Source organism: Coturnix japonica, chromosome 2, assembly GCF_001577835.2.
Source record: "Coturnix japonica isolate 7356 chromosome 2, Coturnix japonica 2.1, whole genome shotgun sequence".
In the NCBI taxonomy this organism is placed as follows: Eukaryota; Metazoa; Chordata; class Aves; order Galliformes; family Phasianidae; genus Coturnix; species Coturnix japonica.
The window spans coordinates 14,967,260-14,991,719 of record NC_029517.1 but is presented as its reverse complement, the minus strand read 5'-3'; the positions used below and the strand labels follow the sequence as shown (position 1 = coordinate 14,991,719).

General features: G+C 39.4%; 1 protein-coding gene across 1 annotated transcript in view; it reads left to right on the top strand.

Moving 5' to 3' along the window:
- Positions 1 to 24,460, top strand: part of GPR158 (G protein-coupled receptor 158) — a 165,006-nt gene that overhangs the window by 99,860 nt on the left and 40,686 nt on the right. The window contains exon 6 of the mRNA XM_015853313.2: positions 17,841 to 17,950. Coding sequence (XP_015708799.1) covers positions 17,841 to 17,950 — 110 coding nt within the window. The remainder of the gene's footprint in view (positions 1 to 17,840; positions 17,951 to 24,460) is intronic.

Below are 24,460 nucleotides of genomic sequence, written 5' to 3'. Positions count from 1 at the left end.
CATATGGGTGGATTTTTCCTATAAATAACCTTTTGGGTACTTACCACTATCATCTTTTTGTTATTGTTGCCAAACAAGAAATGAAAACAAGACAGAAGTGATGTCTTGTACCTTGATACAGTACTGACTTCTCTTTCAGCATCACAATTATATGTTGTAGAAAGTAACTCTAAAACCACTTGTACATTTTGTGCTACTTCCTTGCTTGCATGAAGTTATTTCTCACTAATCCTTGCAAACTTTCTTTCCTTTCCTGGGCCTCCACTTACATAACTGTAAAAGATAAATTTTTTATTCTTTCTTTGTGCTTCCTTTATATTGATGTGTGGTTTCTCCTCTTATATTTAAATTATGAACTCTTTGGTACAGGGATATTTGGCTTATCTATGCCTTGCACAGCAGGGTCCTGATCAATGAATGAGAATCACATTACAAATTACTGTTACTAATAATAACAATGAAAGTATTTTACAATATTTTATTAAAGATGTAAGGAAGGGCAAATATTTAAAGGTAAATTTATCATCTTTTCCAGAATATGGCAGCATGTGATTATTTTTATACTGCTACAGAAGATAGGTGTATTTTCAGACAGATCTGAGAATACTTGATTTAGGCTTGAAAAGATTAAACCATAAAAATGCAAACAGAGAAAAGGTAGATTCCAGTTCCACGAGGACTGTGTTTCAGAACTTCTCCACTAAGTTCTACTGAGCTGCACCCAACATGCACAATGAGAAGCTGGATGGAGTAGAATGGATGAGGTGTAGCACTGGAGGGAGGTCAGATGCATACTAGATTGAAGGCAGTAGGAAGTCCTTACTTTGTATATCCAGTGTGAGACTGGTTAATGAGTATTAAGAAAGACAGTTAGCCAAAAGCAATCACAAGCATATATAGGTGCTCATGTGAAGTACCTGTGACCAGTATCAATGTAAGGATCACTGGTCTGAAAAGTAACCTTTGTGTGTAGGTTGCTCTGAAAGTAATGCCTCCTATTTATTTCCATAGAAACTGCAACAGTTTCAAAGAGCACAATTACACTGTTAAATACATCAAGTTCTCAGTTACAAAATACTGTTTTTCAGCATAGCCGCTTCCATTAGCTATTCATTTTCACCAGCAATGAACAAGAGCCTGCATGTCATGCTCATCAAAGCCTGCACCAGTGAAGGTGACTCACTGTTTCACAGCTGCTGTCACAGCATCATTGCTGTGAAAATGTTGTCCATGTCGTTCCAAACAGATGGAAGTCAGAAAGAGCCAAATCCAGACTATACAGTGAGTGTGTTAGGACAGTCCAGCCAAGATTGGCAGTGTGTTCCACAGTCTTCAGACTGGTATGGAGCCTGACACTATTGTGTTGTAAGAGAAGGTTTGTCTTCTTCTCTGACCTAATTCTGGAAATTCAAGCCTTCAGCTTAGTCAGCATTATGATGTAGTGGTCATAACAGATGGATTGTCCAGGTTTCAGGAAATCCAGAAGGATTTCCCCTTTCCTGTCCTAAAAGGTAATGCACATTGCTTGACCTGCTGAAGACATTTTCTTCAATGGGGAATTCACATGTTGCCAATTTCATGGATTGCTGTTTTGACTCCAGCTCATAGTGGTGACACCACGTCTCATCACCAGTAATGATGTGATCCAGGAAACTGTCACTTTCAGCCTCATGTTGGTTCAATACCTCCTGACAAACTTGCATGCAATGTACTTTCTCTTCCTGTGTGAGCATTTGTGAGATCCACCTGGCAAAAAATATGGAGTATTCCAACATTGCCACTGTCATAGCCAATGCACTGAAGCTGATATTCAGCTCTGTACATAGTTCCCTGGTTGTAATCTGCTGATTCACATGGATGAGCTGATTGAGATGCTCTTCATTTTATGGTGTGACAGCTGTGCATGACCATCCAGAATGTGTCTTGTCATTCACGTTGCTGTCACTGCTACTGAAACACACTGTCCCCCACATTTACTCACTGGTCTCCATAAACATTCATCTAACATTCATCAAATATTGATGATAGTCAATGGATACTGTTTTTTTTTTTTCTGCATGGAGGAATTCATGATTGCTTCCTATGCACTTCCATGTCAGACTGCCCCTCTGCTACCATCACACAACAACAAAATGTAACAGAATACTGGTGGGATGGCTTGTCCTCTCCTGCCATATCACCACAATCCGTCTCTGAAGTAATGGGCCAACATAATAAAACTGCTGGTACTTACACAGACTATCATGATGTTTAAGAAAAAGGAAATTTTGTTTGCGTATGGAAGCTCTTTCCACTTTTCCTTCAAGTATCATATCTTCAGAGTTTTGATCTTCATTCCAAGTTTGGGGATTTTCTATACAGATTAGTTAAAATAACTACTATTTTTAAACCTTGTAGCTTTGATTTGATCTTCAGAACTTTTCTTCACGTCAGATCTCTTCTTCAAAGTACATACATTGCCGGATTTGTCAGAGCCCAAAATAATTTTATATATTTCAGTAGTATGTTATGACATCTGCTAATGTTTAATTTGTTAGCTTGCCTAATCCTTCTCAAATCTAACATGTACTGGGGTACAGAGCAAGCATTCTTGATGTTCAGTTCACTCTCTTAATGTCCTAATCTGAATTCGCCAGTATGCTGAATCACTGAAATGCTGTTTTGAAATTCTTTGGCAGAGCTTCCTGGCCCATACAGACAGCTGATCCTTTTTGCTCTCTTTATTGATGGCATTGATTTGAAACATATAAAGAACTAATCTGAAAAAAAAATCTGTGTGCTGGGTAGTTTAGTTAGCTATTTATATCTATATTAATTAAACTTGTATCTACTTTCCAAACCCCAAGGCATATTTACTTCTTTGAAATCATAACCCAAATAAGCTACAGGCATTGTAGCAGGCAATCTTTACTGAAGTAATCACCAGTCATTGCTATAAGAGGAGATGGCAAAATGCTGCCATTACAAGTCATTTTAAACCTCATGTATATCAACCATTAATTCAACAAAGGCTCTGTTAGACAACCATAAGCACCATTGTATGAAGCCCCAGGAATTGTGGAAGATAGCTGAATCAGAAGAGACAGTAAATATCTACAGTGTAAACCTTAAATATATAGATTTAGGGATGTGAATGCATCTGCCAACTTCAGATGTCAGCAAGAGCATTAAAAAGTCTAAGCTAGATTTTCAGCTTCCCTTTTTGTAACTTCTCTGGAACCAAAAGATGTGAAACACTATTAGGATAACAGTGAAAGAGACTTGATCTGAGCTGACTTTGTGTTACTGCTGTTGGTTGTTGGAATAACACAAAAAATATAGAGTACTTATTTTATTAGGGATATATTCTCAATTTAGGATAATTGCCAATAGCTTGTGCTACATTTGGAAAAGAAACCTCTTCTATATTAGGCTTTTATCAAGTGCAAGTAACTGTGCAATCCAACAACATCAAGAGCCTTTTCCTACCAAATGCTGTAGTCATGAGAGGCACTCATTTCTGTTTTGACTCTCTAGTGTATATAGCAGGTATCAGAGGTGATTGAGAACTTAGAGATGAAAAATTAATTTCATAGTAGATAACTAATCATATTTTTATACTGAAATTAGCAAGTATTATTGTTTATGTTTGGTTGCACTCTGATGGTCTCCGAGTGCAACCATCCATCCAATTGGATGCTGCTCTCTGGATAAGGAATTGGCTGGATGGTCACCACAGAGAGTTGCAGTCAACAGCTCAGTGTCCAAGTGAAGACTGGTGATGGGTGGTGTTCTTCAGGGATCCATGCTGGGGCAGGTGCTGTGTAACGTCTTTGTAGGTGACACAGACAGTGGGATCGAGTGCAGAGACCGCCCCGGTGAGATTAGCAAGCAAGTTGGTGGTGAATGAGTTACGGAGAAGAGAGTCAATTTGGGAAAAGTCATTCCATGTTATTTTCAACAAATGGAAAAAAAAAATAAATGCAACCTTGAGCTTAAATTCAAGTAGGATTTCATTTCTTCTGATTGAGAAATACAGTAAAAAACAGGAGAAAAGAAAGCTGAAACCACTGTGTGTACTGAGTACTCAGTTAGTCAAGAGTCTGCAGCAGATTTTGTGGTCCGCTAAGCAGATCTGAAGAAATGTTTGTTTTTTCTCCATGCGTGTCTTGCTTACAATGTCTGAAATATTGCACTGTGTTGCAGTGTAGTCTGCAAGGTTCATTTCCTTAGTCTGAAGTAATGCTTTTTTTTTTTTTTTTTTTCTCAGACATGTCACAAACGATCTTGTCAAGATTTGCCTGAATGAGCTTGTTTTAAATCATAAATAGTTGTGATATATATAGTGAGTGCTCAGGAACCTTGAGGAAAAAAGAGGTCATGGCCTTCTGAGTGTTCTTGGCACTTTGTGTAATTGTGGGGCTTAAGAGTTTACTCTGGCAGTCTCACTACCTGTGTATGTTATCGCCTTGCTGTCTATGTCTATTTTACCACTATGATTTCTGTTTAAAAAATTGCTGTCTTTCTCTCTGGGCCCCTGAAGTTCTTCTATTTTTGTTTCTGTTTACTGTCTCATCCTTAGTTCAGGTGGTAAGTGTTTATTTTGCTCTTTATTTTTGTCCTGCTTTTATGCTGTTTTTATTGTTCAGATGTTTTTTCAACATCTCAAGCAGCTCAGTAGGGAGAATGGAGAAAGAAGTTTATGTAAATATATAATCATTTGTCTAGCAACAAAATGCAGCAGAATATGGCTCCCACGGTGGAAGGTGGGCCTGAAAAATCACCAGAATGTTTGGAGGACCCCCCCTGTGCTTGGAAAGGAGTGGAACATTTGAAGCAATTCTCATTCTGTTGCTTTTCTTGATGTACTAATGAGTTCATTTTGTGGACTGTGCAAGTGAGATGTGTTAGGACTGCAAATGAGAGAGCTTGCCCTGGACAACCGCTATTGGTAATGCTTCATTTGAACAGCTGCAATAGCAGGAGGGAACTTTGCAGGTACAGGTTTTCAGCTATTTCGACCACTGTCTCAGAAGAGAGGAGACCAAAGATGGCTGAATGGATCATGTTGATGGGCCATCAGCTGACACTGTTTTTTCTTAATATAGCTTTATTTCTCATTGAGGGAAATTTTTTCAGGACCTGTTGCTGGCGTTGCAACTCCAAATTCCACTGCCTAATTTTGGTGCCTTGAGAGCAAATGAGGCCTGGGTTCCCATGGCATTAAGGAGTTGAGTGCTCACAGCAAGAAACTCATTCTTTATGTGACGCTTAGTTTCAGTTCCCTTCACTGTCTGAGGAAATACCAACTTGTACCACCTTGGAGAAAACTTTAGCACTTTGTCTTAAAGATGCTGAAGAGTGAGAAGTATTTCGGACTTTTGTGCTGCCATTGCTTCACTTCACATTCCTTCATTAAGCAGTAGTAGGCACAATATAAATACGAAGCTTACTCTACAGTGTTATTAGGGAAGATATTTTACACATTGTTTAGGCTGCTTACATAGAGAAAAGGGAGACCTATTTCCTAACACCTGCTCCACTGAACATGTTGTTTCCTTTAGGTATTAACAGAGATAAGCACATGTATCCCAAGAAAATGTAGGAGACTTTAGGTGTATCCAGGTTTACGTAGCAACTGAGGGAGTGTTTATAACCTCTACATGTTGGACCATGGTCGGATATTAACATCCTTTCCATATCTCACCTACTTATGATGACAAATCAGGAATAGGACTGTGGAGCTTTTCTGGATTCCTAGGTCTGAGTTTATAATCAAGTGTCATCTTGGCTTCAGGTGAGACCTGGGATATAAGAGAACCCTCTGTTTCTCTTTCCCATTTTGAACTTTTCAGCTTCTCTACCAGGGACAACCAAACGGCAACTCCAGCCCGCTTTATCTGGATTTCTGATTTGGGTGATCACACAGGAGTATGTTGTGCAACACATACCTGAATGTTATTACCTACCTGTAGAATAGCTATAACAACACTATTCTTCCTTATTGTGGTTTTGTGACAGCAGATCAGTTACAGACTCTCAAATATTCAGGTATTGCAAGTACCTAACATGAACTGAAAAACAGAAGGTCAGCAACAAGCAGATGAGAGAATGATGATTCAGAGCAGTACGTGCTGTGCATGGAAATGTTCGAACATTACTAATCATCTGTTCACAAGGTCATTCACAAAATCAATGAAGAACTGAGTAGAACTTCAGAATGACTGGTACATAACAATGGAGTACCAAACAAGAAGAGATTTCACTGGAAAAACACAGCTTGAACTTGGTTGTGTTACAGATTGACAGCCCCAGCTATCAAGGACTCTCCTGAGAAACCTGCTTGTTTTTATGTTTAAGTCAGATGTGTTTCTTTTTCTAATCCTGCTACATTTTTAAATGGAAAACTGGATCCATGGACTTTCTTTTGCATATACACAATTTGTTTATCTACAGTTATTTTACATCTTTGAAACAGTGTCGTTTTAAACACAAAATAGCAAACGTGAAGTTAGACAGAAACATATTTCAGCAAAACCAACTGCAAGTGCCAATTCTGCTCTCAGTTTTTGAGTTCAAATCTGGAGGACCCGAAAAGGAAGCATATTGTAGCAGGAGGAGGACTGAAACTTTTAAAGACAACTATAAAAATGCTAAAGAACAAAGATAAAATATATATGCCCATAAAATGCATGCAGCCTTACTTCTCAAACACCTTTGTGGTTGATCTTTCTTTCTGAAAAAGAAATGGCACATGCCAGACAATTAAGAATTCATCAATATGTTTACTTGTGCATTTGCCAGTACAGCTTTATGGAAAACCAGAACCGATGCAAAGGTTAGCAGAAGCTGTGTTTGGAAGAGGAGATGTGCGTATTATCCCTTGGGGATTTTACTGTTATTGATTTTTCAGGTGATGAGCAGCAGTACAAATCATAGAGGTATAATGAAACTGTTTTCCAGAGGAGGTAGATTTATCACCTTTATTTTTCCCAAGCCAATGATTTCAGGGTTTGCAACTGCCCTTTTATCTGACTCCCATCATTCCCATTCCATTATGTAAGTAGTTCAAAGTTCTCAGCAGCTGGTCACTGACCTCCAAAGACATAAAGTTTTTCATGTCCACACAGTTTCCTGAATATAAGTTCTGAGATCCATCTCTACCACTTTCCACTTTTGTGCAGCATTTCCTAGGGGAGATTTGTCTTCTGTTGTGTTACTCTGTGTGGTTGTTGCCATCTATACTTACTGAAGTTTTTGAATACTGCCCTTTTGGAGTTGAGTGTGTTGTCTTGTTCTCTTAAAGAGCTATTCCTCCTGAGATCTATAAAGAATTCTTCTCAGGTTTCTCTGAGTTTGTCCAGGTATATTACTGGCACGATGCTGTAGAGAGCTTCTTGAGGTTGGATTCAGCATGGCTTGGCTGAGATAATTTTCAGTTTTTGATATTTGCATTTTCCTTCAATAGTGGAATGAAGTTTGGCCATTCAGAACATGGTCCTTAGTAGTCCAGTATCTGTGTTAACCTTCATTGTCATCACATTTCTGTTTCTGCATTCCTTAATGGTTACCTTATAAATACACAAAACATACCTTGTGCTCTGGGCTTTTTTTATTTCCTCAGCTTGATTCTTCTAAAAGTTTTTGCTTCTTTTGAGGCTGACAGTTTAAAGTATATAATAATAAATGTTAAACTAGAATAGAGAAAACAACAACAACAACAAAAAGCTAAAATCTATGCATTTTTTCCCCCTCAGTGTTCCTTTTGTGGATGCCAGCTAACACGTAGGAATCACCCAAAGAATGAACTGTAAGAATGTCAACAAAACAAAAATAGCATTTCTTTTCCATTTCTCTTGAGTTTGCAGCTGTTTTTTCCTGAACTTTGTTAATTGCACAGGGCTTTATTGATGTAAATTCTTTAATATGATTAATATGGATTTAAGATCAGTGGGATCATAGACCATGTCGTCTAACCTACTATATGTCACTCATTTTCACAATTTACCCAATTACTTCTCTATTAAAGCCAACTGCTTCAGTTCATCTAAAGCAGATTTTCCAGAAGGGCATCTGCTCTCAGTGTGAGAGCATGAAGAGGAGCGGTCCCACCACTTCCTCCAGTGGTTTGTCACATTGCAGACTTTGGCTTGCCTTTGCTGCTGCTGTTGCTGCAGATGCATAAAGAAAAAGTCAATAGTTCTAACAGAGATGGCTGCAGTAAACTAATCAGCATTGGCTGGATTCAGATGTCTGGCTGGTATTCTGTGGAGAGATCTTTTCTTAATTACTCACTGGAGAAATAAATACTGACAAAAACCTTACTGCAGACGGTAACAGTCAGGCATACTCTGTGCTGTGGTTTAACGGGGCATTTCAAAGACCTGCTGTCTCCCTATTATCTTTTCCAAGCCAAGATGTTAAAAGTTTGTGTCAGTATAATTCCTCTGTTTGTTTGTGATCTTGCCATGCAGTCAGTAAAGTGATATTCCTGGGGAACAAAAACCATCCAGTATTTTATTTTTTTCTCAAAATCTTGATATTAAATGCTCCACCAACTTATAAGATTAAGATGAAATTAGAACCAGTCTTGTAGGAGATGAGGTATTCCAGAACTCTAAATAGCTGTGTGTTTTGTTTTCCCCAGGTAGAAGTCACTACTTGAAAATACTCACAGAAAACCCTCTCACACTGCATAACTGTAGGGATTTCAGCCCTACTGTAATGAAATGCAGAAGACTGTGCAAGTCTGCTTTATGACCCATGCCTTGCAACTTGGCAAGTTGCTCTGAATAATTTAGTTTGTTACATTCAGAGATAGCTGCAGTTCCTGCAAGATTTATTTTAATACAGACTCTCATACCGTTATGGTTTTTAAAAGTTCCTTTTTCTTCAAATCACAGAGTCTTAAAATTAATCAGTAGATTTTCCTTGTTTCTACTATACTATTGTATTGCATAGTGCATATCTTTATTCATTAAATGAAACTAGTGTGCTCTTAACGCTGCTTAACCTGATGTGTCAGGTATTTGGAAATGACTGTGCTGAACTGATGCCTGTCTTTTTCATTTGAGACGTTTCAGCTCCTTGAGATGATTCTCTTTCTGCTTCTTGGGTGAGCAGACCTTTGTTAAGAAAAGCCTGTAGCAGTGCAGCCAATACCAACATTTTCTATTTTTTTTTTTCACCTGTGAAGTAGGTAAACTGGGACATTCATTGATCACTGTTACTTACCCACATGAAGAGATGGAAGAAAATGTTGGATTGTGAAAATTAAATGGTGGAGGAAGCAAAACGTTTGGTTAGAAAATCATTTTGCCTTTAGAACTTCCCTTCATTTTCAACTTCTGTAATTCTGAACCAGCATGAACCGTTTTTGAAATATGTATGCATACCTGTTCCCTAGATAAAGCATTCTGATGAAATTAGTCCTATTTACTTCGAATTATATATTTCTTAATGTAATGCAAAAGCATAAACATAGAGGTATTGAATGTCAAAGGAGTCAGAGGAGCTTCTCCTCTACACTTTACTTGTGCTTCTTCTCTTGTCCATAGGGTGAACGTGGCTGGAGCCTCTGCTCCTACCTGTGTATCATTTCTCTTATAACAGTCCCATGTGCTTATTTTTGCTCTTCGTGTTGCTGCCAACAGAGTGTCTTTAATAATCTGAGCTCAAAACCTGACCCTTTATTTTTGTGAAAACCTACATTTTCACATATATTTCAGTATTTGACTAGAAATCCAAGATCTCTACGTGTGAGTCTCAGGAAGAAGAAACCTTGAATAAAGGAGTGCAGAACTTGCAAGTTTTCCACTCTGCTCTTAACCCATACAGCTCTTCCTGTAGGTAGAAAGCCAGATACTTATTTGAATGGTTTCCTTTTAGTGATATCTGAAGCTTCTAACTTCCTGGCAAGTTCCTAAATACCTGCAAAATCAGCTCAGTTACAATGCATTAAGGTACAGTACATTAATTTTGTTCTGAGGGGCTGCAACTGACAACCTACAGAAATAATGAAGAACAGTGTACTGTTAGCCAGGTGTATTCTGGAGCACTTGACATGTTCAGACAAGGTTGTTGTTTGTGTTTTTAAAAATCTGATTTAAATGGATTTTAAACCTTCACTGGTTGTGTGTTGATCTCAGCTGACATTTCTGACCTCTGGCCAAGCCCATATCTGGCCAGCTCAGCCTCTGAACTGCTGAGATCTGCCAGCTCTCATGCCTTCAGGGTCTGATTTCTGAGGCTGTTCAGGTGACTGTTGGGATAACTGTACTATGGAATGTTAAGGCAAAGCAATGTAAGTGATTGTGAGGGATAGATACATACCAAATACAGATTAAAAACTGGCACATCAGTGTAGATGGATAAGAAGACCCACTGAGTCAGCAAAGCCAATTTCTGTTTGTATTCCCTGAGAATTATCCACAAAGGCTTCTCTGAACGTAATGCCTTCTGTTTTATTACACTAGCCCATGACATCAGCGGCAGATGGTGGTGATATGGCAGGTGGGGTGGAACCTTCCTACCAGGATTCCATTACTTTTTGTTGCTGTGTGACAGATGGCAGCAGAGGGGCAGTCTGACAAAATGGCGTCTGACATGGAAGTGCGGAGGAAGCACAGGTGTGAAATTGAATTCCTCCATACAGAAAAAGTTGCACCCCTTGACATTCATCAATACTTGCTGAATGTTGGTGGAAACCAAGTACTGGATATGAAGACAGTAGGGCTGTGGGTGATGCATTAAGGAGCGGTAATAGCCACAGTGGGTCACTTCCACTAGTACAAATTGTTATGAGTGTGGAATATGGGCTCTTCATTGTCACTGGCAAAAATGGTGGTTTTGAAAAACAGATGCAGCTGAGAACTTGTTCATCAAATATTTTTATTGTGCTTTTCATATCGCTTGGTGTGTGTAGCCCCTTAGACTGAGAGACTGTACTTGCTAAATGAGCAACTTCTTGGTTCTCACCAGGCCAGTTCCATTGAAATTTCAGGTTACATATGAATAGATATCTTCAGATCTGGTAGCATCTGTGAAACATCACTTTTTCTCTTCCAATTGGAGAAAGGACATAACAGCATCTTGGTGTTCATATGACCATTAATTTTTCTCAGAATAAGCTATTCAGAGGTGTCCTGTCCAGCGTTAGCTGAGATTTGGCTTACAAACAGGGGGAAAAAGAGGGAAAATGCTTGAAGATATCTCTGTAAGAAGGCATTGTAAGTATGCAATCTTGTGTCAAACCAGAATTAGCTTGAAGGTTTAGTTTATGTAATCACCAGATAAATCTCTCAGGAAGCTAAATGAACTCCACTGTAAAAAATATGTTCCATAAAAAGCTGTAGAGATCTTCTGTTCCTGCCTAATGAGGATGAATCCAAAGTATAATAAAACTTATTGATAGCATAGCATTTTGATGACTCAAGTTCTAGAAGTCTGTTGTTGCATTTTACACTTGTGCTGGTGGCTATGCATTTATACTGCATCATGGATTTCCAAAAGGTTTTGCAGGCAAGACATGCCTCTGCTGAAATGCAGCCAAAGGTTTAGTATATGTTTTGAGGCAGAAAATGGAAAAATCATGTCTACTCTTGAAAGTATAGCAGCAGGGAAAAGAGGATTTCAGTGGGCACTTTCAATCTGGACTTAGTGTAGGCAGCTAGGAAGAACTTTTTTTTTATGAAAACCAAAACATATTATGTAGCCATAAGGATTTTGGCTTTGATGTGCATCTTCTCTGTAGTGCATTATCCCAGAAGCAGAGTTTGCAACTCTTTGTACTGATTAATTGATTCCATTCCAATTCAGAATAAAACCTGAGTTGTTATTGTGTTTTCTTGCAGCAATCATGTGCTTAATAGAGACACTGAGCTAATGAACCAGAACAATTCTGCTTTAAAACTGTGAGATTTGCAAGGATAACAGAATTTTACCATTCTGTGTGTCTGTAGACCCTTTAGAGTAAAATATTATGGCTTGGGAAGTACATGTGGTTTAAAAAATGGAATACAATTGGAAGGAAGTGTACTTGCATAAAGGGTCTAAGAATATGTACAGCTGTTTTCATCCTGCTAAAATGCCGTGTGCAATTGCTCCAGAAGTATTTGTTGGTAGCACAGGATTGGATGGCGAGTTGTGCATTCCCCAGTACTTAAGCAGATGCTGAGCAGTGAATCATGGTTTGAGCAGTGGTATGTGATGCCCATAGTGTGCACAGGCTCATGAATGCCTTCATTCATGCCCATCTGTTAGCAATGGCAGTGTGCCCACATACAAGTGGTTTGGTCCCTTTTCTAGAAAGCATAGTGCCAGACTATTCTGAGTTTGGATGACAAGCTTATCAAACATTGCAAACAGTGTCACTTGCAGTAAAGCCCTCCTCAGTATTTGAACTGAAGCATTAATAGGTAACTTGATATAGTAGGTTACGTGGAGGTTATTTTATGTTAGAAAAAAAACCCATTCAGATATGGCAGAAGAACGCAGAGTGCCCATCTGAAAGACATGGCAGGATCCTAAGAAGAGAAGCTGTGTGTCCAAGGCCAGGAGAGGGGGTGGAAGGAGTTGGCAGAACCAGAAAGAGCGCCTGGATGGAGCATCTGCTGTCTCATTGTAGGGCAGAACTGCCTAGGGACAGCCTGAAATAGGCTACTGCAGTCAGGCTAGGGCAGATGGTGCTGGGCAGTGGAACAGATCGGATAGATCTCTACACAGTTCCTCCTAGATGCTTGTTAATTGAATTAGCCCAGAGGGCATTATCTTAAATGTCTGTATCACATCCTGTATTGAACTGTTTGGAGTACTGCAAATTCTGAAGTTAAATTTAAAAAAAGTACATAGTTTTCCCGTAAAGATTTTTGGCTTAGCTGCACACAGTTGTAAGAGTAATTTAGTTATTTGAAAATGAGAAAGAAAAAATACTTTTCCAGCTTCTCTAAATAGGCGACTTTTGCCTTGGATCCATAACTGGATGATGCTGTTGCTCATGTTCAAAGCTCTGTACCTCATTTCTAAGTATCTAACATGGAAACTCATTTCCATGTGTCTGATATGATGAAGAAGAGCTGAAGGATTAACTGGCCTCTCTGGGGTTTTGGAGCTAAAAGCCTACTCAAAATGTTTAATATTTAGATTTAGGCTTTGTTTCCTCATATTTTTAAATATACTTGTTCTGTGACTTCTGGTCTTTTGATATATTGTACTATTGCATATTCTTTCTCAATGTGAATGATAGAAATTTGATGACTTCGAAAGAAAAGTGACTTTTTGATCTGTCCATGATACTTTCATGCTTTAAGAACAGGAGTAAAAATCAAGTTCTCTTAAATAGCTTCAGTCCTCCTAATGTAGTTTACTAACTGACATATAGTAAAGCAGCTTTTCTAAAATAAATGTTTAAGTAATTTTCTAGTCTGTGGAGATGAGTATTCAAAGCCTTTCAGCCAAGATTATGACCAGGAAACTGAAGTCCTGAACTTCTCAAACATATCACCTTTTATCCATGGGTTATCTATGGAACTTGCACATTGATTAGATTGATGTACTTGTCATCTACAGCTTAGGCAGAGGTTATATGCCTGACTTAGGCAAACTAAATCCCAGTCAGTGCACCTTGGGGAATGGTTCCTGGATCTGGTGCCCTGGATAGAGGCAAAATTAATCTCATCATGGGCTAAGCAAAAATACTATATTTCTTTCAAGAGAATAACATAAAAGCTATAAAACTCAAGGATTTTCTTTTTTTTCCTTTTTTTTTTCTTTTTTTTTTTCTTTTTTCTTTTTTTGTAAGGATGATGCCCCTATTTTAGTCATTGTTTTTAGACACTGTATGTGTCTGTCATGCCAGCCCAATTGCTGTGCCAGCAAGCTAAGGCACTCTTCCATGTCCATAACTCTCCAGGTCTAAGTGTACTTGACTATTAGCTAGTGACCTTATAAAGTCTTTTCGTCTCTTAACTCCACAAGTGGTAACAGTGGCTATTGGGACAATGCTCTGGCAAGGGTAAAAATAGCTCAAAACATGTGGAGGTTTAAAGCAAACTTGTAAATGCATTTACATTGCTTTACGAAGCCTCATGTACCTCTGCAGTAACCATTACTGCAATCAAGCACTGTCTGACTACCCTTCTGGTTTCCAGATATTTTTCCCCAAACCTTTGTTCCTTAATGAACAGTGACTGGTAGGTAGTATTTAAATAGACCTTAAGAGCTGGTGAAACAGAGTTTAACACATTTCCTTACATGTCATAAATAAGTTTTGTGGCATCTACTGGCAAAATCACTGCACTTTTTTTTTTTTTTTTTTGTGGGCATTATGCTGCTGTCATAGTCTAATACATTATAAAGAAAAAAAGGGAAAATGGCTTACTGTCAGATTTTCAGTGGGCAGAGTAGTCTGTTAGAACTGCAGAGGGATTTTCTCTGCTGTTGATAGCAACATGCATATGTGGGTGAATCCTGTGCTCATCCTACACACCTAGCTTGGAGCTCATCAGGCTGTTGTTACATATTGCTGTCAGTATAGGGAAGGCTTGTCTCTAGAAAAGAACACTACAGAATGGGAGTTTTGGTTATCAGAAGGTAGGAGAGGATGATATGAATTAAAACCAGGTCTTTTCTTTTACATTTATTTGTTCGTTTGCTTTAGCTAGAAGAACCAATGGATAGAGAACAGCAGCCACATGTTTCACAAGACACATTTAAAAGAACGTGATTCCACTAAAATAAAAAATGTGAGCATGGTTTTTGGTGTACTGAGCTTTCATTTTAGCCCCTTGGCTCTGATTAAAGTTTATTCAATTCACAGATTTTGCCCCTGCAGCTTACTGTGACTGTAAGAGATTTAATGCTGACAGTAGTCAGCTGAACATCCCATTGACCCCTGTTGGAAATGGGAATGGCATATTCTTAGAATAGCCTTCTGGAAAGCCTAAGTAAGCAAGGACAATAAGTGCAGTAATTCTTGGTCGATCACAAACCACATGTAGCGTACAGAAGAGTAGGCAGAAATGGATGATGACAGCCTGAAGAGCATTGCAACTATTGTCCTCTGTGTAAACATAGGGAGAAATTTTCAGAAGATTCAGGTATTTTGTCAGGCTTGGACCAAGTCTTTGACAGCTTCCATAACGTACCTGACCACTGGGCAAAGGAGTAGCACAGAGCTGCCTACACTGAAATGAAGAAATGAGAACATTTTTTTACCAACAGTTTGCCTCTACAGCCTTCATAGCCAGCTGCCACATGCCAGCTGCCACTGGGCTGCATTTGAAGCGGTGCTTTCTTGGTTGATAGCTAGCCAAAAGTCTCAGCTGTTCAGACAAATGGTTCACTGCGAATCGATGAGGTTTTCTAGACACAAGCAGTTAATATTTCAACAGGCAACTGCAGATAAAATTGCTGTGTCAGATTTCATGGCAGTGAGAGCTGTTGCCCTTGTTCAGAAAATTGCGTGCCTGGAAAGTGTTCAGGCCTTCCCATCTCAACCACCTGAAAATTTCTGCTTTCAGATCAACATTGAAATGAGTATTTTGCCTGTATTTTTGGATATTATTTTTCTAGTTTTGAAGAATGGAAGATGAACTGGTATGAACTGGTATGGTTTCTACCCCCTGGCAAACCTTGGAGGGGAGGCAAATGCTACAGACTTTGTCTATATTAAATGTCATTACTAAAATTCAGGTGTTTCTGAGCAACTTCTTGCTGGATTCTCTGTTTCCACAGGCCATGTTCATGGATGTCTAGATGCATTTTATTTTTCCATCTGATCTATCAAGGAGAAGTGAACCTTTTGCTGCACGCAGTATTTGTCAGATTCCCAGAAAGTGTCTGCCTTGAAACATGTTCAGTAGCAGTGAAAAGCATAGAAGAAATTCTGCACAGTGCTTTGATTCAACAAGCCATCTTTTTTAAAGAAATAGCTTGATTCTGCTGTAAAAAGAAACAAGCAGACAACAAACCAACGCTGTTGCAAAGCACAGCAGCTTCTTCTAATCTCTCTCAGTCTCAACCCATGTCTGCCGTTTTTGCCCTCGCTTTCCTAAGTGTATCTGTGTCACCCAAAGGACACAGTCCCGGGCTTTTGGCCAGTATCCTGGGCTTGAATTCCCACACGGAAAAGCATTTACTTAGGAAAATAATGTCATGCTGCTGCCAGTAGGCACAATATCACCTCTAGTGCTAGAATGTACTGACTCTAAATGAAGCTGTGGCAGATGGCCTAGGAAGTTTCAGTGCTTTCTTTCCCTGGATCAAGATTACTCAATTAATTTGTACTCCAGTGCATAGAGTTGTTTTATCAGGCTCTAGTTTGACAGGTGGGATGCACTAGTTCTAGCTTTGCTGGACCAAGCAATATCTGCAGGCTCCTGATAAGGCCAGGAGAATGGAAAGGAACATGGGATCATCCCATGAAGGACAATATCTGCTGGAACCAGCAGAACTGTGCTCCTGTTCAGATTGTGCCTCAGCCCACCATTCGAGCAGCCCTGTGTTAGATTTGTGTGGAATTTTACTTGATAAAATGCTCTTAAGTGCATGATGCCTGACCAACTGGTGTCATGTTTCTGACATCCTCATGTATATAAGGTAGATAAGGAGGAAGGCAATCTGTCTCTCCACTGTCTTCTTCCAGTTCATAAGCAGCTCTAGAGCTTTTGGATCGCATCCAGACACTACAGCTGTGTTACATGAGATTTTCAGCAGTGAGGCTGAATTCATAATGTGACAGATCTTTATACCCATCTCTTGAATTACTACATTGAAAACTTTTGTAGCATCCAAATGAGTTGAAAGGAGAACAGAGAACAGACAGTGTCACATGTGCACAAACATAAGTTCCAGGCACAACTGAAAGATCTTTGATCTGGAAGATGTCCAGAGCAGCACTGAAAGAAGAACAGAAATGGGTTGTCCAGGAGGAGCCTAAGAAGCAGGTGGACAGCAGCCTGGCAGACAGTGAAAAGGAAAACAAAAAACCAGAAACAAAGCAAAGAAACAAAAATAAGAAAACAAACAAAAGCGATCCAGAAATTAGTGAAGTACTTAAGAAGAATGCAGCAATGAGTTTGGAAGAAGGAAGGAGTGATTGGAACACTGAGGGAAGAGCAGGAGCATCCAGCGGGAGCCAGAGGGATGTGAAATAGAAATAATTCAGTCAGTTGGATCTTTCTGTTGTTGCAATTGGAGAAATCCATAAGTGAGCAAAAATGATATTTTTATTCAGAAAGTGGTGATGTATAGACAGATTTGGTGTAGCATAGTGGAAACATATGGGGAAGGATGTGAAAAAGTCAAATATGATATTGAGATATTGGTGCTTGGGACAGAGAGCAGCAATCATTTTTGACAGAGTGGTTGAGAAACTAAAATGAGCAGCTCACTTTTTGCTAGGTTTATTAGAAGGAGGAACTTTGGAGTGTAACCTAGTAATTAGAGTCCACCAAACCAGAATTAGGCCAGCTGCCTATTATTGGAATAGCTCAAGGAAAATGTCCTTGTCTGTTCTCTCACCATCTCTGGTTACTTGTTTTCACTCGGTTAAGAAAAGCCGGTGGAACTGCATTTAAAAAAGTGTTGTCACTTCACAGTCTGTCACGGGGTTTTTGCCAGCTCTCTTCAAAAGGAGCTGGTGCCTAGAACTGTGCCAGCTGGTTGGTGTGATCATCTCGTCACTTTACTAGAAAATCTAAATATACAGCAGTACAAACTGAAATATGTCTGCTGTCCTGTTTTGCAACTATTCTGCATTTTATCGAAGGGTTTTTTTGTTGTTGTTGTTGTTTTGTTTTTTTTATTTTTAATTAAAGCAGTACTGAAGCTCTCTCTATCTTCTCTATCTTTCTGTTCTATAGGTTGTCATTTTGTATTTTGAGCCAAGTGTATTTCGCTGTGTTCTCCTAAGATGGGTTCGTCTTCTGGGCTTTGCTACTGTTTATGGAACTGTGACGCTCAAGCTCCACAGGTATTTCACATATTATTAATTTCCATCTCTGTGGGAGTATGTGCAATCTGTATGGGTACTTAGATGGAAGAGCTGCAGATAATACCATAAATAAGCACCAATTCTGATTTTTAAAACCACTGTGTATTTCTCCACATTATTTCTGCTGAAATTATATGCTACTAGCCCCAGTAGAGAACTATGAATGCAGACAGTGATGGTTGCACAGTGAGGCTGTTTCTCAGAAGTGTTGAGCTGGAGCTGCAAGATTTGATGGAGAATGTATACATCAGCTGTAAAATTGTGCAAGAACCACTTTTCATTGGTGAATATATTCTACTTGGATGTAGAATGAAGCGAAATGTCTGAGCTTTCCTTATAAAGTGTTCATAGAGATATTTTATGTTCCTAAGTGAGTAATGCTGGGTGAAACAGAATACATTATGGTGTATGTATATACTCTGTTTTCTTATGGCTTATAAGTCAAGGGCTGCTCTCTTCAGGCAATCACAGCAGACAGGCTGCATGCTCATGAGCATCAAGTGCCTGCCAGCAAAAATGTGTGGGAAATTCTGGGATACACTGGGGGAGGTTCCACTGGGTTGGCAATGCACTGAAATGCAATTCAGAAATTAAGATTCAGAGGCTTGACTTCAAATTCCATTCTTGCAATCCTTTTAGAAATTGAAGCTTTTGCTGGACAAAATCCTAGTACTTTTCCCTCTTTTGACTTTAGTAGAAAAAAAAAACAGTACTGAAACATTCTGTAAATATTTTTTTAAATATTTTTATAGAAGAGAGATGCAGAGTGCATATATTGATACTTAAACACCTTGGGTGAAGTAAGCTTGCTTCTCTTTTTGTCTTAGTTTCATTACAGAGTTGGCATGTTAGGAAAGGAAGGTTCAATATTATACTTGTAAAATGAATGAGAACTGAAAATACCTAGTTCACTTTGCACAATTGGTTTGTCACATTTTAGATGGAGAAACCCACTTTCTCATTGAATTAGAGCTTCTTCCTACATTCGTGTCTGGTTACAAGTATCCACCTTGGCTGGCGGACTGGCTGTATCTATGTCTGGCCTCATCTTCTAATTGAAACTTATATAATGAACAATTTCTTATGTAAAAAGATTAATAATTAGAACACTGTAGTAAAGTTATGACAGAACTGGTGATTTTGTTAGGTTGACTCATCTGTAGTTCAGATACACAGGAAACAGACGAAGACTATGAAGGACTCCCATCATCATCACAGTTCTGCTACCCTAACAGGTTGTGTGTATGGTGTGAAGAAGCAGTGTCCTGACTAGGAAGTTGCTTTTCAGCTTGTGTGAAGTGAGAATAGGCTGGAAAATTCAGCAGAAAATCTTGCACTTCTGGTTTACTCATTCAGCTCTTGGATGTTAGGTGGCTCCTGTGATAACGGGCTCAGCAAACAGGACAAAGATTGAATAAGCCCAAGATCATCCTTGATCGGTGCAATACAATGAAGACTAATAGCTCAACAAGAGGAGCTCAGACTGTAGATCAAGGAAATTGAACTTCCCCTTTGCTTGGCATGCCTTAGACCATCTCCACAATACTGTTTCCAGTTTTGGATTCTTTCAAGGCTTCATTGAATTCAAGTGAGCTCAGTGAAGGGCCACCGAGATGATCAGGGCTTGGAGCACTTGCCATGCAAGGAGAAGCAGAAAGAGAGGAAAAAACTTTGAAGGCACCTAACAGCAGATATTTAGCACCGACAAGTTGCTTACTGAGAAGAAGGAGCTGTGCTCATTGAAATGATGTATGCTGGGATAAGAAAAGGCAATTATAAACGGAAATGGTAGATTGTATTTTTACACAGTATGAATTGTCATCATGGCCAACTTGACGTCAGGAAAGCTTTCTTCACTATCAAGGTAATTAAGCAGTGAACTGGTGCCAGTGAGGTTGCGAATCTTGATACTTGGAGGTTTTAGGACACAGCTTGATGAAGTGTTCAGTAACCTGGTTTGAATTCAGTGTAAACCTTGCTTTTAGCACTGGATGACCTTCTGAAACCAATTGGCTCAGACTGATTCTATATTTCCGCATGAAATGCATATAAACGAAATAAATATTTCATGTATGAATCTAGAATTACTTTCTCTTTGAATGCATCTTAGCTTTCCATTGAGGTTTCATGATCACCATTTTCCTACATTCATGATATCATGTGGTGATGTTTCTTTTTCAGGACTAAATGTTTCAGTCAGGGAGTGTGCCTTGCAAAAGACCAAGTCACATTAGATATATATTTTATTGTATATATTTGCAAGAATTATGCTAATTAAGAGTAATAGGATACTAGTATAAATTTAGTGGAAATTTTTGGCAGATCTAGTTTAATGCAGTCATTGCAGGGCTGGAAAATGGCTAATTACAGGCACCACAGATACTCATGACAAGCCCTAATTCCCTCCTGTGTCTGTAGCCTGTGTCTTTCCTGGGGGAAGAACTGGATGCTATCAATGAACTGATGATTTTTCTGAGTTTAATGGAAATATCAGCATTGTGTAAAAGCAGTTATTAGTAATAACTAGAAAGTCTAAAGCTGTATTTCTCAACAAATGAGGTGCTTTGAATAGCAATGGAGCATGAAAGCTATCGAAAGCCAGGTAGGAGGCACCTGAAACTCTTGCTCTCTTTATGGCTTTCTTTTCCTTTTGCTCCCTGCTTCCTAAGGAGAGCTTTGAGGTTTTATTAGGATCAGACATCAAGGAAAAATCAGAAAAATCAGAAAAAAAACAAGAGCAAATGCTTAAGGAAGAGTAAAAGGAGAGGCATGTACTGATTTATTCTTTAAACAACCATCACAGTCAATTTCTGAAGTGCCTCATCTCAAATTGCCTCTTTCTTATTCACTGTTCATTTTTAAAATAATGAGCTGATGTTTACGGAGGTGGGAGGGTGGGGGTAAGGAAATGAGCTTAATTTAAGAAATCTAACTCTAGAGCAATGTACAGAAGTCTCAGTACTTTCCTCAACAATGAATTCTGCAAACTAATTATCTCAAGAAATAATGATGTTTCGAGACTAACCTTTTGGGTTTAAAAGAACTGCTGATTTTGCATCTTTTTAGTATATTTCTCTGACTGAAGGCTCTCTTTGTCCCTTCTCAAGTCCTGAATTTTATAATCAGATTATCTCTTTATTTTTAATATTTTATTTAACCGTTTTGGTTTCAAGGTTAATACAGAACATTTAATTCTGGATTAAAGCATAAGAGTGGAAGAAAACTGTATGTAAATACATACAGACATGTTTGCATGTATGTAATGATTGTGTGTACACACATATGGCAGCTTATGGACATTTTAAAGGAATGACTGGTTACAAACTGTCCTTCCTTTAGGTTATCAGTTCCAAGGCTAGGAACGGGATCTCCAGTTCAGTGCCGCCTCCCTTTCATATTTAAAAGAACATACTGACTCTGTGAGACAATTCTGTAATTGATTTAAATGCTGTGTAAGATGACATTGCTGTGTCTTGCCATCTGGCACAGTAACACTTCCAACCCATCTGAGTGAGTGGTGACCCCTCTTACAGACCTTCCAAGGCACTAGTGGATGGAGAGAGAAGAGTGTGAGTGGTGGGCAGCGCTGCATGTCAGGTGTCATGGTTCAGTGTTTTACAGAAGGGGAGGCCTATGCTAGCAGAGAAGCAAAAAAAACTGTCAGTTTACTTCTTCTGAAGCACTTGGGAGGAGATGTGCATTGACTGCGAGAACAGGAAAGAAGAGGAAAATGACATGTCGTAGCATCCTCTTGCAGTGAGGTGAGGGAAGGAATATACAGATGATCCCATCTAGGAGTGGTTGTTAGGAATCTAGTGCAGAAAGGTACAGAAGATACTGTGGCAGCTGGAATGTGTAGGCTTGTTTGCAGTGGAAGAAGAGGGGTGGATGCATTGATCTGTAGAGCTAGTGCTGTAGGGGCTCTCTATAACCATTCTAACCTCTTGTATTTCTCTTCACTGGAAAAGTGTATGTGAGCAACTGAGAAGCTTAGTCTTTGTTGTATTTATGCACCTCTGTACATTTTGTAAATCTAAACATGGTAAACAACTATCTTCCTTTATTATATTCCCATGAAATTAATTACAGCATCACCCGAGAAAGCCAAACCACACATCACCATGAACTCCTCTTTAAAGATCAATCATCCTGGGACAAACTTCCTCTGAACACCATGAGTGTTATGCTAAAGGATATATTCCATGATACTTTGCTCTGAAACTTGCTATAAATCTCCCTCAGTCCCTGGAAGGAGGATTCATTTGCCTCTCTTTCTGAGTGATTTGTGGAACTGTCAGTGAATGAGTGATTTCCTGTGTCATCCTCCCCAAAATGGCCAGGCTGCAGCCTGCAGCCTGCGTTAGATTTTACCCTAAGACTCATAAACTTTGAAATACTTCTGTCTTGGCTGAGATGATTTTTTATAGCAATTGAGTCTGGATTAACAGGCAAACACTCTTGTTAATTTTGTGCAGTTACATAGTAAAGGTGTAATCTCAGTCTCCTTATGAACTTTAACTGCTAATAATGCAAACAAAACCCAGTGACACCATGTTTCTATACCTACTATGCATCCTCCTGGAAGGTTTGATGTGCTGTGCCGGGTCTCATTCATTGTTGCCAGCGGCAGAAGTGAAGGGTTGTGTGGTCAGAGAGGAAGCTGCCATCAGTCACTCTTGCAGAGACACTGAGTGCTGAGGCTGGCTCACAAGTTGTGCAGATCCCTGGCAGGAGGCAGATGGAAACATTTTTCTGGAGAGAGGAGCGACACTTGGTCTGAAGCCTCAGATGAACCGAGTAGCACGAGCACTTCTTGTTATCATTCCTGCTTAAGGAAAAAGGGCAACAGGACTTGAAAACAGCCATTGTGCACTGAGAAGATACTTGTTTTGTACTGCCAAGTTCTCTTCCAAAAGGGAAATTAAGAAGCTTCCAAAATTTGCCAGTGCTCAGCAGAAGGACTTCTAGCAATAAACCTTTTGCTGTGGGCTGCTTGAGTTCTATGCTGCTTCAGCTGTTTGCAGACATGGCTCCCTATTCTGCCTCTTTAATTTGTGTTTATGCACAATTTATCACAAGTTTTGATGCTGCTTTGAATGTCACAGCCAGCAGCTCTGCTGAATCTATCAGGACTACAAAGGAGCCTTCCTGCACTAGTGTCCCCTAGTGTCCTAACGAAGCTAACAATGACTAGTGTCACCTGTTAGCTTCATTCCCTTCCTCCTGGTTTTAGCTAAAAAGGAGACATGTGGAAAAAGGAGAGGCATCTAGTAGTTTTTGTATATATCATGCATTTGGTTTAATAAAAAAAGGTACATCTGTGAGACCAAATATCTTTGTCTTCTTCCAGTGTTCTTTCTACATACAGCAGTTGGTTGTCATACCCGTATTTAAAAAAGAAATAGAGTGTGGAAATGTGTGTAAAGGACAACCAACTGATGTCATATTCTTGGACTTGTGCAAAGCATTTGAGACTGACATGCATGACATCCTGGTCAGCATATTGGAGAAAAATAGATAAGAAATTGGCTGGATAGTCACACTCAGAGAGTTGTGGTCAATGGCTTAGTGTAAAAGTGGAGACTGGTAGCAGTCCTCAGAGACCAGAGCTATTTAACACCTTTGTAGGCAACAGGGACAGTGCACCCTGGATTACTGCATTCAGTTCTGGAGTCCCCAGCACAAGAAGGACATTGAACCATTGGAGAAGGTTCAGAGGACGGCCACAAAGATGATCTGAGAGCTGGAGCACTTTTCTCACAGGGACAGGCTGAGAGAGCTGGGGCTCTTCAGCCTGGAGAAGAGATGGCTCCTGGGGGACCTTAGAGCAGCCTTCCAGTACCTAAAGGGGGCCCATGGGAAAGCTGAGGAGGGACTTTTTATAAGGGCATGTAGCAACAGGATGAGGGGAAATGATTCTAAACTGGAAGAGGGTAGATTTAGACTAGATATTAGGAAGAAATTATTTACTGTGAGGGTGGTGAGACACTGGAACAGGTTGCCTGGAGAGGCTGTGGATGCCCCCTCCTTGGAGGCATTCAGCACCAGGCTGTATAGGGCTTTGAGCAACCTGGTCTAGTGGGAAGTGTCCCTGCATAAAGCAGGGGAACTGGAACTACAGGATCTTAAGAGCCCCCTCCAGCCCAAACCATTCTATGATTCTATGATTCTATGATTCTATGATTCTATGATTCTATGATTCTATGATTCTATGATTCTATGATTCTATGATTCTATGATTCTACGTGTGTGGTCTCATGCCACTTGCTCTTGTGCTTGTAGCTCATGGCACAGGTATTTCTTTTTTATGAGAAGAGAGAGTTCTTGTCCTGAGGAATATGTCTGGGGTGTCTGTGATAAAAAAGAAAAAGAAAAGGAAAAAAAAAGTGGTGTTTCTTGAATGAGGTTGTTGGTGTAAATGATGCAGACAACTTCTAAAGCAACATCTCACCAACTGCATCAAATGCCAAGGAAAAAGGATTTGCATTA